The 15,517-nt window shown below is 49.9% G+C and overlaps 1 protein-coding gene across 5 annotated transcripts in view; it reads left to right on the plus strand.

Moving 5' to 3' along the window:
* Positions 1 to 15,517, plus strand: part of TBC1D22A (TBC1 domain family member 22A) — a 366,614-nt gene that overhangs the window by 120,850 nt on the left and 230,247 nt on the right. For all 5 annotated transcript variants that reach the window (XM_074391214.1, XM_003932758.4, XM_074391215.1 and 2 more), the window contains one exon: positions 2,621 to 2,683. In XM_074391214.1, the coding sequence (XP_074247315.1) occupies positions 2,621 to 2,683 (63 nt within the window). The remainder of the gene's footprint in view (positions 1 to 2,620; positions 2,684 to 15,517) is intronic.

Genomic DNA, 15,517 nt, shown 5'->3' on the forward strand with positions numbered 1-15,517 from the left:
CTACTCAAGAGGCTGAGGCAGGAGAATTGCCTGAACCCAGGAGGCGGAGGTTGCGGTGAGCCGAGATCGGGCCATTGCACTCCAGCCTGGGTAACAAGAGCGAAACTGCATCACACACACAAAAAAAGTCCAAAGATATGCCTTACCTCTGTTACGTAATCAAAGATTCTTTAAGTTCAATGCATTCCTGAACACAGGGCTACAGGAGGAAAAGTGACTTGCTTAGGAGTGAGACTGGGGCCATGGCCGCCTCCGTTTCCTTCCTGGCCGGAGCTCCCACTGGCCTCTGGTGCCTTCTGTCTGGCACCGGGGCTCCCAGGCTGCACTGGGCCACCACCCAGTTACTCTGGGAAACTGACTTGATACACAGATTACTTTGGATTTGTTTAAGGAAATATTAGCTTACCTGGTCTCTTTTGCTACTGCATTGGTTTTAGGAAATTAATAAATTTGGCATTGTTTTGAGCGCGTTTTTTAATGCATTTTAATTTCAGAAAACGATTTCTAAAGGATGACACTCGCATCTATCTGCGAGTTTTAGCAAGCGGAATTCTGTTCCGAGTTTTTGAAGAGAAAGTTAATTACGAACGGGCTGCATACATCTTTATTTAGTTACTGTGATAGGTAATAAAAAGATGGCATACTATTGTGAATTTCCAAACTGTTTCTACATTAATATAGATGAGACATGTGTGCGGTGATGCAGTCGTTTTTCCTCCCTGCCTAATGCTTCCAGGCTTCTTGGAACTGCGCCTTCTTTCTCACCATCGTCATTTCAGGCAGAGCTGGGCCCGATGGGGTTTGGGGACCCTGGTTTCTCCTTGCCGTCCAGTTGGGCATTTGACCCGTGGACTGAGCCTGACTGGCAGCCCGCCCCTGCACACCGATGGAGGCAGTAGGAGGGGGTGCCTTCGGCAGCTTCCCCACTTGCGTTCCATCCTTCTTTATCTGATTTGTGTGTGCTCGCTCTTCTGCTGAAGATGTTATGTCAAAGCCGCATGGAGAGCCATATGGAGTCAGAATGAAATATTGGTCTGGTCTGTCTTTTCCTCCCCCAGTCAACTCTGTCATGGCCTATTTCCTTTGTGCCCAGTTCTGTGTTTCATGGGGGGCAGGTGGGATGGAAGGAGGGGTGCACAGAGCCCTACCTGCCCAGCCCTGTGGAGGACCATCTCTCTAATGTTGGAGTCTCCCCTGGTGAAGGGGAGGATGGCAGGTGTGGGGTCTGGTGGATGCTGCCTTGTCTCCTTAATAAATGTGTGACAGGATCTTTTATGTAAGGGGCTGTGCTGGCCCTGGGCATGTAGAGGTGGCTCAGACCTGGTTCCTGCCCTGCAGCAGCTTATGCCACTCATGCTGGGGATGGGGTGTGTGTCCACACAAGTGTAACTGTATTGGAATAGACAGCCCTCCAGGACACCCTGATGACAGACCTGGGCCCTTATCCCTGCTGGCACCTGGGCTCTTGCATGTGGCCGGCTGCAGTCTTTTGGCCCTGCCTCTCTGGATAGAGTAGTGCCACTTCTGTCTCCTCCTTGTCCCCCTCTTCCTCCTCCTGGCCCCCCTCCTCGTCCCCCCGTCCTGTCCCACCTGTCCTCCTCTTCCCCCCCATCCCCCCACCCGCTCCTCTTCAGCAGCACTGCTGCTGGCAGGCCTCCTTCGCTCCTGCTGCCCGCATCACAGATGCGTGTGCGTCTCAGCTTATTCCGTTTGGCTGTTGACTCACAATGTTCCTTGATGTTTACCAGTAACCTTTTGAGGTACTTGGAGTGTCCGTTTTGTAGACAAGGAAACTGAGGCCTGGCCACAGTGTGGTAAGTGGCAGAGTGACAGTGTCCCAGCCTCCTGGATGTGAGGGTCCTCTGTGGGGATGTGTAAGGATGGGGTGAAATGCAATGCAATCGTAGCGTCTCCCTCGGCATGAAAATGCGTTTATCTTCCCTCAGCCCATTGGAGCCACTGTCCTGGACAAACGGGAGTGTGGGCTAGTGCGAGAAGTTTGCGTGGGATGCTGGGAGCCAGCCTGAGTTCACAGCACTCTCGTTTGGCTGCTTCTGGGGCCCACAAGTGTCCTTTGCAGTGTTGGGGACTTCATTATAAATCTCATGTCAGTTGGTGGCCAAGCAGGAACCAGCTGACACTAACTGAGGCTTTCAAATGCTTCCTTTGAAAAATGTTCTAGATTCCCCCAGGACTTCATAAAGTGGAGAAAAATGTGGCCTCTGTCCAAGAAGAAGCTGTCGCAGCGGAAAACTTGTCAACTATTGACGTACTTGAATTGCTCCTGTGTCAGAGGCTGAAAATCGATGTTTACTAATTGCTGTGGCTGATGTTACTAAGCATCTGAGGCCTGCTCTGTTCCTCATCACGCAGCAGCGGCTGCTGGGCGGGGACAGTGTCAGACAGGCCTGTCACCTAGGACTGGGCGAGCTGTTCGGAGAGAACAGGCTTTGGATGCCTCCTTCAGGGGAGATCGTGGTAGTGTAGAGAATGAGAATTCTCGAGAGAGCAGGGTAAAGGCAGGGGGAGGCCGTCCCTCAGCGTTGCCGTTTTAGTCATAACACTTGCAGTGGTATTCGTTGTCACGTAACATACACGTCTGTTTCTCCTGCTTCTCCAGATCCACATAGACATCCCTCGCATGAGCCCTGAAGCGTTGATCCTGCAGCCCAAGGTGACGGAGGTAAGAAGCCCTTGGCGGGAGTTCGCCTTGTTGGGAGTGGCTCCCAGGCGAACTGCTGCTGCGCCTGGCCCTTGTGGACACAGTTGCTGACGGGAATCTCATTTGTTCTTTAAATATTTTTACTGTATAATATTGTCACACGCCAAAGACTGTATGTAATTCATATGTGTGGACGTATGCACTCATGATCCACTGCCAGATTTAGGAGGTAGAACGCCACCATTGCTGCCCAGCCGCACACATGGCCATGAACTCAGGCCTTACCCAGAGCACTGGGGCTGCTGTGTACCCCCCTTTCCCCTTGAAACCCCTACCTGGATGACACTGTCTTGCCTTTTCGGTTTACGATTCTTTGTCACTTTCATTCATGTCATGTGACAGTAGGAACACAATGTATGAATTTAATTGGGGTCTTCTGGGGCTGCATCACTCTTTCTGTAGTCTGCTCTCTACCCCTTTTTTCATTCATTCATTCATTCATTCATTCATTCATTTATTCATTCATTTAGAGACTGAGTGTTGCTCTGTCGCCTAGGCTGCAGTGTAGGGGCATGATCTCAGCTCACTGCAACCTCTGCCTCCTGGGTTCAGGCGATCCTTTTGCCTGAGCCGCCCATGTAGCTGGGATTACAGGTGCCCACCACCACACCCAGCTAATTTTTGTATTTTCTCTAGAGACGGGGTTTTGCCATGTTGGCCAGGCTACAGTAAGTTTACTTTTAAAGAAGCTATGATTTATAATCAACTAAGAGGAAAGCTTTGAAAAAGGACTTTTTATTTTCTACATTTGTGATGTCACTTCTGTTTTCTGTCACTGCCACATTCACGTATATCTGTGTTGTGTTGTGTTTTGCCCCAGTATTTAGGTGGTCTTCCCTTCATATTGCATCCTGCAAGTAATTTAGCCTTACGACATCCTGCTGCCTGGTGTGGGTGTGTACCGCCTGCTGGTTTTCTCTTCACCAGGAACTGGGCAGTCCCACCCCTTGCTCTTCCACATGTGTCTCAGAGTCAGTTTGCCAAGGTCTTTCATTTGTGTTTTTGTTTTTTAGATTTGTTTGGTTTATGGTTGGAATTGCATGGAATCTTCTATTGCATGGAAAGTCAGGGATCAGAAAAGACAGTTTTTAGTTTGGGAGAATGGGTAGCTTTATGAAATTAAATACTCATTTTCATGAACATGCTAGTTCCTCTTTTAAAAGTCATTTTTAATGCTTTTCAGTGAAGTTTTCAAGTTTTCTCCCTGAAGGGTCTTGTATGTGTGTTACTGGTGGAGGGTGTCTGGGTTCTTGGCATCTTGAACAAAGACTTGGACAAAATGTACAAACAAGGCCAGGGAAGAATGAAGCAATAAAAGCAGAGATTTCTGGAAAAGGAACGCACTTTCCACAGGGTGGGAACAGGCCCGGGCTAGCAGCTCAAGGTCCTGGTTACGTAATTTTCTGGGGTTTAAATACCTTCTAGAGGTTTCCCATTGGTTACTTGGTGTACACCCTGTGTAAATGAAGTGGTGGCCCACGATCAGTCTGATTGGTTGCAGAAAGCGACCAATGAGAAGCTGAAGTGAAGTTATAAACCACCCTATGCAAGTGTCTGATTGGTTGCAGAAAGTGACCAATCAGAGGCTGAAGTGAAGTCACAAATTTACACTGTTATGCAGAGGAAGACTTGGCCTGGGACCAGCCTGATTGGTTGTTGAAGGGGATCAATCAGAGATACTTTCAGTTTTTCATCTGCCATGCAGAGAGCGGGTAGATTGCCTCTAGTTCTTTTGTTACCTGGGCTTGAAAGTGAGGTTTTCCTTTTGATTTAGTTCTAAGAAGTTAGTGTGAATTGGCCTTAGGTTCCTGCCTCCAGACCCTATTCTCCTGCCTCACGTGTTTTATTAGATTTATTCTTAGTTATCATTTTTGTTCTTATTATAGTAAATTTTCTCTCTTTAAAGCTGAAATTTTTTTTTTATTGTTAGAAATAGTTTGTTTTGCATGTTGATTACTTCGGTAAATGCGCTTTTAAACTTTGACATTTCTTGTCTGTGCAGTAAATCTGCTAAAAAAAATCCAGGATTGTTAAAGCAAAGTACTTAGAGATTGTAGAATGCAAAAAGAGAAAATTAGTTTTCAGCAGTAGTCATTTTGAGACACTTCTCTTTGATTGTCCTTTTCAGCAGTTGTGCTTATCATATCTGGAAAATGAGATAATTTATTATAACCTCCTTTTTACTTATGATTTTTAAAATGGGAAATGGAGTCTGCCACAGGACCTTTGGTTTATTCTTCCTTACTTTTTCCTACCACTTGACACATTCTTTGTGCAGCTGACCTCTCAGGCCCTTCCATCTCAGAGTGTGGACCCCGAGTCGCTTGCTAGTGGTGGTAGTTGGCAATTGGTCCTCTTGTCTGTGACCTCCTGGGCCTTGAGCTGTTGGTTTGGAAAGCCACCCCTGTCAATTGAGAAAAAATGATGAGACAAATCTTAATCGTTTTAGGAGGTTTATTTGTCAAAAGTAAGGACACATGCCTGGGAGACAGGTCTATGCCATTCTCCCAAGATGATTTTGAGGGCTCTAAATTTAGAGGGGAAAGGGCTGGTTATTGAGAGGTACACAGTTTTTCGTGTAAGAGGGAGATAGAGAAAAAGAGTCGTTCATGCCTTTGTCTGGCTCAATCTGCATTATTTTTTTTAAACCTAAGATGACACAGACAGATGGAGCAGAGGAAAGATGCAGGGAATCTGTACTTTACATAAGATAACCTAGACAAAATGGGGAACAGTCAGATACACATTTGTGTCTGGTGGGTTGAGGGTGACTGTACTCGAAAGGATAAGCTATCCATTTGCATTGCCATGGTGAAATCTTAACAGAAAGAAACACCCTAAAAGACCTTGCAGCTCACTAGGAATTTCCTTGTGGGCAAACTATGGGGGAGGCATGTAGCTTCGTCTCATAGCCATCTTATCTTTGGAACCAAAAGGGGTAGGCAGGTTTGCACGCCCCAGTTCCCAGCTTGACCTTTCCCTTTGGCTTACTGAGCTTGGGGTTTCACGGTCCAGTTTCCTTTCACACTCCATGCAGTCGGTCTTGCTCAGCTCCCACATGCTCTTCTGGGGGTGCTGATGCTCTCCGGGACCCAGCTCAGCAAGGCTTGCAGAGTGGATCAACCAGGAAGGTCGACGGGCTGGCTTCTGGGAGAGCCAGGCTCCTGCAGGCTGGCAGAGTGCGAAGAGTAGGTCACCTGAGCATGGCCCGTGTATGTGTGTGGAAGTTAAATGATAGGCAGAGGACTTTAGGGGAGTACTGAAATGTGTGTCTCGGCTGGGCGCAGTGGCTCGTGCCTGTAATCCCAGCACTTTGGGAGGTCAAGGGGAGCAGATCAGCTGAGGTCAGGGGTTCCAGACCAGCCTGGCCAACATGGCGAATCTCCATCTCTATGAAAAATACAAAAATTCGCTGGGCATGGTGGCACGTACCTGTAGTCCCAGCTACTTAGGAGGCTGAGGCAGGAAAGTTGCTTGAACCTGGGAGGCAGAGGCTGAGATCTCACCACTGTACTCCAGCCTGGGTGACAGAGCAAGACTTTGTCTCGGCAGGGAAAAGAAAAGTCTGTCTTGTGTTGGCCAGTAGGAAAAATTGAGTTCTGGTTTCTGGCATTGTAGAGGTGTAGAGGTTGGATGTGAATACATCTACAAGTGATGGCAAATGTGTATAATCATGGCTTCACGGGATAGAACTCTACTAGTGTCCCCAGGTCTAGGTCATTGTCAGCACACTGCTTGCTCCTCTATGCTTGGCTTTAACCTCATGGTCCAAGGTGGCTGCCCTAGCACTCATCATCACATTTGCATGCCACTAGCAGGGATCATAAGACATGGGAAGAGAAGCCATACCCCCAGCAGCTGCTCGTAGCACTGCCGCTGTTTCCGACTGGCTGTAACTCAGCCTGTCATCCAAAGTGACATGGTTGTCCTTAGTTGTATGGATCAGGGAAAATGGAAGTTGGGTTGTTTTCGTTATGTGCTCCCCTAAAGTTTGGGTTTCTAATACTCAGGAAGAAGGATTTCTGCCGTAAGCATCCCCCCAACTCCCTGCACCATCGATACATCCATCTATCCATTCCACGGGTGATGGCCGGGTCCATGTGGTCAGTTTCTACTTTCCTTCTCTTCCTCCTTCTCTCTTTCCTGTCAGCTTTATTGAGGTTCCATAAAATTCACCTATTCTAGGTGTATAATTAGATGTTTTGACAGCTGTGTTTGTAGGTGTGTACCAGCTCCCTGGTTTGGGACGTAAACATTTCCGTCAGTCTGTGAGGTTCCCCACATCCCTTTGCTGTCCGTCTCCTCTCCCCACCCTTGCCCTTGACAACTGCTAATCTTTCTTTCTCTAGAGTTCTGTCCTTGTGTAGAATTTCATATAAATGAAATTACACAAGCTACAGACGATGTAGTCTGTGTCTTCTTTTACTTAGTATCGTGCTTTGGAGGTTCATGCATTTTGTTGGAAGTATCAGTAGCTCACTGCTTTTTCCTTGCTGAGTAGTATTCCGGATGGGCATACTGTAATGTGTCTGTCTATTCACCAGTTGACAGACACTGGGGTTCTTTCTAATTTTTTGCTCATCACAAAATAAATTTTTTTTTTTTTTCCTTTTTGAGATGGAGTCTCACTCTATCACCCAGGCTGGAGTGCAGTGGCACAATCTTGGCTCCCTGCAACCTCTGCCATCTGGGCTCAAGCAATTCTCCTGCCTCAGCCTCCTGAGTAGCTGGGATTACAGGCACCTGCCACCATACCTGGCTAATTTTTGTATTTTTTAGTAGAGACGGAGTTTCACCATCTTGGCCAGGCTGGTCTTCAACTTCTGACCTCGTGATCCACCCACCTCAGCCTTCCGAAGTGATGGGATTACAGGAGTGAGCCACTGCGCCCGGCCAAAATAAATTTTCTGTGAACCCTCATGTACTAATTTTGGTGGGGAAAGCAGACAGCCTGGCCTCACTGCTGATTTTAAAGGGGAAAATTGCACTATTGACTTGTGATTTTAATCTTTAGAGGGAAAAATTTTAATCTTTTAAATATTTTAAAAATTGTTTATGATAAAATTTTAATCTTTTAAAGGGGAAAGTTTTAATCTTTTAAAGGGAAAAATCGCACCACTGACTTGTGATTTTAATCTTTATTATGTGAAGGAAGGTGCCTTGCTCTTAGTTTTAAAATCATAAATGATTGTAGAGGTTTATCAAATCCTTTTCCTCCCATTATCTGAGGTAATACGTTTTTCTTTACTCGATCTGTTAACGTAGTGAATTTTATTAGATTTTCCCAAAGCCAAAATGACCCAACTATATATTCCTGAAGTAAATCCAAATTGGTCGTGACGGATTTTTAAAAGTGCGTTTCAGGAGGAAGGTTGTTGGGCACTAGCGTGCCAGGCCACACCGCGGGATCAGGTTCGGTAACACGTGCTGTGCTGCTGGACGTGGAAGCCAGGCTTCTCTCCAATTTGGAAAGGGCTTTCTGACCGTTGTGCTCCGACGTGTAATACTCTCAGTTGCGGCATTTTCTCTGGTAATAGTGACCCTGTGATGCTTTGTGCGAAAGTATTCTTTATTTTCAGTACTTACTTCTTTGGCTATAATGAAACCTCTGTGTTTTGCTAACCTAGCGAGACACCTGATGTGGGCGCAGAACGTAGGCTGTAAATTAACATAATTGAGGTGAATGTTGGGTGATTCACACACCAAATGTGGTGTTACTGCTTGTTTTAAGAGGGTTCTACCTACTAATTAGGTTGTAAACATAGAGTCAGTAGTTTTGGTGTACTCAATGTGTATTTTGTTTGATATAGGATTGCCTTTTAACCCATATTCTAGATTTCTACAGTTTGATTTTGGTTTTATTCATCAGGTGTTAGAATTCACGTGGGGGGAATGTTGCTTGAATCATGTTGCAGAATCTTGAGTTGTAAAAAATTTCTTCTTTCTGAGCCTACTCGATTTGAGGGCTGTAAATCCCGCAGATCATCTCAGTAGAACTCTGTATTTGTTTCTCTTCTCACAGAAATTAACTCCATGGAGCTTTTTATATATGCTGTGAAGTCACATTGCTGATGCATATTGTAGAATTTTGATATTTTAAAATTTCTGCAGAGTTTTTATAAGTGAATGTGAGCCCAGCAACGTTTTCCGTTTCAGTCTGTTGCCCTTTTCAGTATGCACAAGCCCTCAGCTCCCTGGTGTGCCGGTGCTCCGGGCCTGCCTCAGAGGCATGGGGGTGTTGGTTAGGTGGATACCGTGAAGACGGAGCTCTCTAGCAGGGGACCTCAAGCCCCTCCAGCAGTTCTGTGGGAGAGTGCTGCTGAGGCTTTTAGGGAGAACCTTTTCCTTCTGAATCGGCGTGTGTGTTATGGCGCTCAGGCTTCTGAAATGGGGCAAGGAAACTGGTAGTGCCTCCTTTTTAAAATTTCTTCAGCCCTGGTGGTAACCAGTAGTAGCAACCGTTTTTATTATTGTTGAGTATTAACTGACTTGCAGAAAGGATCCTTTGGAAAGAGTTTAAAGTTTGTGCTACTTTTAATGAATTCCCACCCTCCAACAAAGATGTGAGTGTCAAGAATGTGACCAGACCTTTAGTAGCTGATAATATCCAGTGGGTGTTTCTTGTTTGAAGCATTTCAGATTATTCTTTGTTGTCATTTAACACAGCCACATATTAGGGCATCCTTCCTTTATGGCCCTTTGCTAGATAATGTCACTACTTCAGGATAGCTGGCTCATTGGACTGGGAGCCGTTGTCCTGGGACAGGGCCTCGTCGTGTCTGCTGCTTGCTGAAGCAGCCCTTCCACTGAGCTGACTCTCCGCCTCCAGGAAGAGTCCCGTGCCAGTGGGCACATGGTCTTCACCTTTCCTGCGGTAACTGCAAGGAAAACTTCTGGATTTTTGACACACGAAGTTGTAAGGCTTGTGATTCCCTGAAGAACAACAGCAGACACCTGGTGGGCACGTCCATGACCCGGAGACTCAGATGTGTCTGTCCTCAGTGGCACTCTGTTGGAGTGAGGGATGAAGACAGACAGGGATGAAGACAGACGGGCATGAAACGCAGGGAGATCACGTGAGGTTGTGAGTGAAACCACAGTTGGTGTCCTGCCGACTCCATTCCAGGGCGGTTGAAAGAATTGGAGAAGACAGCCCGAGGAGGGGCAGCGTATGGGGCGTGGATCTGGAGGGTAATGCCAAATTGCTGGGGCCGCCTCACTTCCCTGCCGTGATTTCTTTATTTCCTGGCCTGATTGGGCTGGGACCCCTCTCTGGTGCACTTGGTGTCTCTGTGGGTCTTTTCCTCAGGGGACTTTGCAGCCCAGCCTCATGCCCTGTAGGGTGCACAGACCTCAGCCTGGTAGGTGCCTGGGGCTAAGGGCCAAGGTGAAGTTCAATGGCACAGGTGTCCCAGGCTGCAGGCGAAGGGGCTCCCTTTTGAGAACCCACAGGATGGTAGCAGAGCCAGGTCAGCCTGCAGGGGCGGCTGCACTCAGGGACGCTGCGGACCAGGACCTCTCCCTGCATTGAGCCAGGCTGGTGCCCTCCCCACAGTGACGGCTGCTCTGGCTGGCTAGGCTTCTTATCGGAGATTCTTGGGTCAGTAACTCTGGCTTTTGCCGCTTGAATTTGGGGACCTGTTGGCTCTTCCTGGTTCGCTTCAGTGGACTTCCAACCTAGCCCTTTCCTCTGGTCACTGCCTTGAGGCGGAGTTGAGGGTCCAGCGGTGTCCTGAGGGAGTTTGAGGAATCAGGCCCTGTCCCGGGGGCATGGGGAGACGGAGAGGCCCCCTCAGTGGACTGTGGCTGTTTTTCCTGTGCTGCCCGGCAGGGTAAGCAGCAGCAGCACACAGGAGCCTGTTTCCTCTGGGCCGGGCCACTGCTGCCCGGCTGCCTCAGTGGCGGGAAGAGGAAAGGAATTTCCCTTAGGAGAGTCTTACCCGACTTCTTTTCTAGCTGAGGCTAACGCAGCAATGGAGGCACTGGATAGCGGCTGGGATTGAGGGGTGGCAGGAACTCCCAGCAAACCGGGAAAGCATCGGTTGCTCAGAGCCTGCTGGGCAGCTGCCCAGGGCCTAGCTGCCTGTGGATGCACCTTCAGAGGAAGTGGTGCGCTTAGCTTTACCCCTCTCAAGTGCCACCCTCTAGACTTTGACAATACCGATTTGGAAAAAATGATATGAAATCTGTCATATATATATGTACACATATATATGTGTGTGTGTAGATATATACGTGTATAAATGTATATGTATTTACCGTTCTGAGAGCAAAAGCTTAGAACTGGCTCCAGGCAGTTTTTGGAAGAAACAAAAACATAAAGGGTCCGATTATTTGATGCAGGGCTTGGAAGTCCCACAGCATGTGTCCCTTGGTGTTGGGGATGGGACCTCTTCTTACAACAGGCTTTCAGTGATGTCTGATGTGTGGCGAGCTCATTATGGTGAACGTCATACGGCCAGGTATGTTTAGGTTACCGCTTGGCGACACCATCCGAACGCTCTCGGCTGTGAGCGCTTTCCTGGCTTGCCTGATGGTGATTATTAGGATGAGATGCTTTAAATCCCCTGCGGCTTTCAGAGGGGGATGGTGGGGACCCTCAGATGGCACAGTGCAAATTAGGTGATTTGGGACGGAGTTTTTAAAACGATACTAAATTACTTTGGGATTAGAACTAGTTTTGCCATTTCAGAACACCAGCACACCTCATATGAAGTGATTTAAGACAGAAGATAAAAGGGGTGAGTCAGTGAGAACAACAGCAGTCGCAAGGAAAGGGAGCCCCAGGCCTCGAGAAGTCCTCTTGTTCTTTCTGATGGGGACAGTCATCCTGTCAGCTGGCCTCACAGCTCGCTGGCATGAAGAGCTCGGGGTCTGTGACTGTCGCCTCTGCTCAGAGCCTTTAGTGAGCAAGTTGGAAAAGCAGCGGATTGATTCGGGTCTGTGCATGGTGTCCTGAGCTGTCATCCCTTGGGCCAGCATCCTTAGCTTCCAGCCCTGGGAGCCGGAAGAGGAGCCTGCAGTCAGCAGGCAGGCTAGGGGCAGGCAGGGCCTCTGGGGACTGAGCTGAGCATGTCTCTCAAGGTGGACACTTGAGGGCCAGAGGTTCCAGAGGTTGGGGCCATGGGAGTCTCTGGGGCATGTTCAGGGACATCCTGAACTTGGGGGCCGAGCTTCCCCCTCCCTGCTGGTTTCCTGTAGGCTGTTCCCTAACCTGTGGGTAGGTGGGAATCAGAGCTCCTTCTCCATCCTTCTGGGGTCGTGACCTTCCAGTGTCCCCAGGCATTCTCTGTTGATGGAATCTTTTTTCCATGATCCTAGGCGGTGGGGATTTTCTGGTTCCTGTCTGCCGTGTTGCTGGGATGGCTGCTCCTTTTGCACTTTTCTGGTGGGTGATGGGAGGTCCCGCAGCTGCGGTGAGTCGAGCTAGGGTGAATTGCAGGCAGGTGGGGCTCACATTTTTAGCCTCTCAGCCACGTGCGGGGCACCTGGCACCTGGGACCGGGGACCTGTGACCTGCGACCTGCGTTTGGCTTAGTCCAGGGTGGAGCCATCTTGGTTCTTGGTGTGTCCCCAGCATAGCAGTGATGGGAGAAAGGGCGGCTGCAGGAAGTTGAAGCAAGTTACTTACCTTTTCTTCCCTGCTGCTACCCAAAGAAATGTAAACCATAGCTGTTTTCTTAACTTTCTAAATTAATACCTATTGTGATAGGGGGATAAGCAGCCAGGAGGTGAGTTTAGATCCATAATTACATGAAGAACGAGGAGAGTCTGCCCAGAATAAATGTCGGGGAGGGGCTGCCTGGCTCTGCGTGGTTTGTTGGTTTGTGGCAGTGATTTCGTTTTGAGGCTGGTGTGCACTCAGGACAGCTGAGCTGCCGGGGTGCCGGCCGTCTACAGTGGGGGATGGTAGGCCTGGACACAGCTTGCGGGCAGCACATCCCCAAGCAGGAAGCACACACTCAGGTCTCCTCTCAGTAGCAGGGCCTCGGCACCCATGGCAGATGCGGGAGCACACACCGTGTGTTTCATCTGGCAGGGCCTCTCCAGCCCACATCCTTGGCTTGTGGCTAGGAAATAGGAAGGCTTTTCAGAGAGAAAAGAAACAGCTTTCCCACCTACGAGTCAAGTCACTAAGGAAAGGCTGCTCGTTCCATTTCTCAGCCACATGGAATTCCCAGGTTCCCAGGTAGACCCTGAGCTGTTTCCCTGGCCCGTGGCTGTGTGTGGGTCAGTGCTCTTCTGTGTGTGTGCTCTTGTGCACGTGTGTTCTTTTTGTGTATGTAGGCATGTGGCTCTCTGTATACGCGAGCTCTTTCCTGTGCGTGTGTATACGCAGGCTCTTTCCGGCTCTTTCCTGTGCGTGTGTACATGCGGTCTCTTTCCTGTGTGTGTGTATACGCGGGCTCTTTCCTGCGTGTGTGTATATATGCGCATGTACTTTTCACATGTGTGTGTGCTCTCCTCTGTGTGTGTACGCATACTCTTTTCTTTGTGAACATAGCATGTTTTCTTATGTTCTCTGTGTACGTGAGCTCTTCTCTATGTGTGTGGATCTGTGCACTTACACTCCAGTGTGTGTGGGTCTGTGCACTTACACTCTTCTGTGTGTGTGGATCTGTGCACTTAACACTCTTCTGTGTGTGGATCTGTGCACTTACACTCTTCTTCTTTTTTTTTTTTTTTTGAAACGGAGTTTCGCTCTTGTTACCCAGGCTGGAGTGCAATGGCGCGGTCTCGGCTCACTGCAACCTCCGCCTCCTGGGTTCAGGCAATTCTCCTGCCTCAGCCTCTTGAGTAGCTGGAATTACAGGCATGTGCCACCATGCCCAGCTAATTTTTTTTTTTTTAGTAGAGACGGGGTTTCACCGTGTTGACCAGGATGGTCTTGATCTCTTGACCTCGTGATCCACCCGCCTCGGCCTCCCAAAGTGCTGGGATTACAGGCTTGAGCCACCGCGCCCGGCTGCACTTACACTCTTCTGTGTGTGTTTTCTTCTCCGTGTGTGTGCACATGCTCTTGTTTCTGCATAGAAGGCTCCGCTCCTTCTCCCTCCTCAGCCTTCACCACCCTCTCTTCCCGTCACCTCTGTGCAGTCTTCCTTCACTGAGTGTGCCTATCTTCCCCGTCTATTTCAATGGAGTTACTTCTTGCTCTTCCTCTCTGTGCATTTTTCCACTCAGACAGGTGGAGGTCCTGAGGTCCTGACTGGTTGGCCTTTGAGGTGCCAGGCTGCAGCATTGCCTGGTAGAGGAAACAGATGGGAGAGGCTGATCGCAAACCCAGGCAGGCACCCATGCCATTATCTGCCCACACAGACCCCCAGGATGAGCCCAGGTCCTGCCAGTGGCACAAAACCTGGAGAATGGACGGAGGGGAGGGCTCACATGCCAGGCACCAGGGGGCGCCTGTGCCACCTGCGCCTCCGTTCAGCCACAAAGAGCTTGGCAGTCCTCTGTGCCGTCGTCAGTCCTGAGGAGACCCTTCCCAGGGACTCACCTTGAACTGGATGAGAGCCAGGCCGGAGCCGGGCTGGCGCGGTGGAGGAGCTGCTGCTTTGGGTAGGGCAGTGGTAGAGGAGCTTGTCGCCTGTGAACTAAGACCTTGGGTGGAACACCGTGGGAGCCTTGGGAAGGTTGGGAGAAAGGGGATTCCAGTTGCAAAGAGCAGTGGTACAAAGGCCTGAGACGGCCGCAGAGTGGCTGGGCCTGGCGAGAGAGCACCCAGTGCCAGTGAGGAGCCAGAGAGCAGGGAGCAGCTGGGCACGCACCTGAGGCCTGCTCAGGAGTGCGTCTTCTCGTCAGTGTCTCAGGAAGCCACAGGGGACCGGTGGTGTGACCTGACATTTTCAGCAGCATCGTCTGCTGCTCAGCGGGATGTGGAGTGGGGGTGACGGCAGGAAGACCAGCCAGGAGACTGTCCCTGCGGACCGCGCACAAGGTGAGGGTAGTCAGGCTTCTGGCAGGGGAGCGAGGAGAAGGGGTTGGGTGCCACAGCCTTTTGAGGTTTGCTTTAGTGGTGATGGTATGTGGGGTCCTCAGGTCTCCCTGCGATTTTCTAAGGGGCGGGCCTTTGCAGTGGCGGCCTAAGCGCACATGCCTTTAGTGGCGAGCCAGGCCGTGTGTGGTGTCACGTGCCTCCACGGGCACCCTCTCCTCACTGTTTCAGCCTGCTTCCCTCGTTAAAGGTCATTTTTCTTCAATGCTTGAGCCGCCCATCCTTTATTTACATCTTAGTGGGATGAAAGTGGACATCCAGCAGAGTTCAATCGAATGCTTTGGACCGACCAGTAGCTTTCTTCAGTCAATAACAAAGCAGAGTTCTCCATTTTCCTCAAAGTAATACAAGCATGCTCTTTCAGAGTGCTTACTCCCCAGGCCGGGCAGCGCTTCCAGGAGGCTGGGCGGGCAGAGGCTCTCCACCCTGGCTTGGATTGGGGGAAGCACGTGATTGCGGGGTTGCTGGCTGGCTTCTGAAAGGAAGCTCACTGTGCAGTGCTCCAGCACCGTGTGCTGGCTAAAGGCTCAGCCGCCTCCTGCCCTGCCTGTTAGGTGCTGCTCATTGGCCCCGTGGTGCTTTCCGCGTCCCTCCCGAGGCTGGGCGTAGGCAGGACTCAGCCTGTGTCAGGTGCAGCTCGTAGACCCGGCCTCACCGAGGCTCTTGCTGCTGAACTGAGTCCGCGGCCCCGGCCTGCCCAGCTCTCTCCCGCTGCAGCAGCCCGTTCCCCCTTCCACATTCCACAGATCCCAGGAGCTTGTCGCCAGGAGAGGAGCTGGCTCCTGTTGGTGTCCTCC

The sequence above is a fragment of the Saimiri boliviensis genome, chromosome 21 (assembly GCF_048565385.1).
Source record: "Saimiri boliviensis isolate mSaiBol1 chromosome 21, mSaiBol1.pri, whole genome shotgun sequence".
Classification (NCBI taxonomy): domain Eukaryota; kingdom Metazoa; phylum Chordata; class Mammalia; order Primates; family Cebidae; genus Saimiri; species Saimiri boliviensis.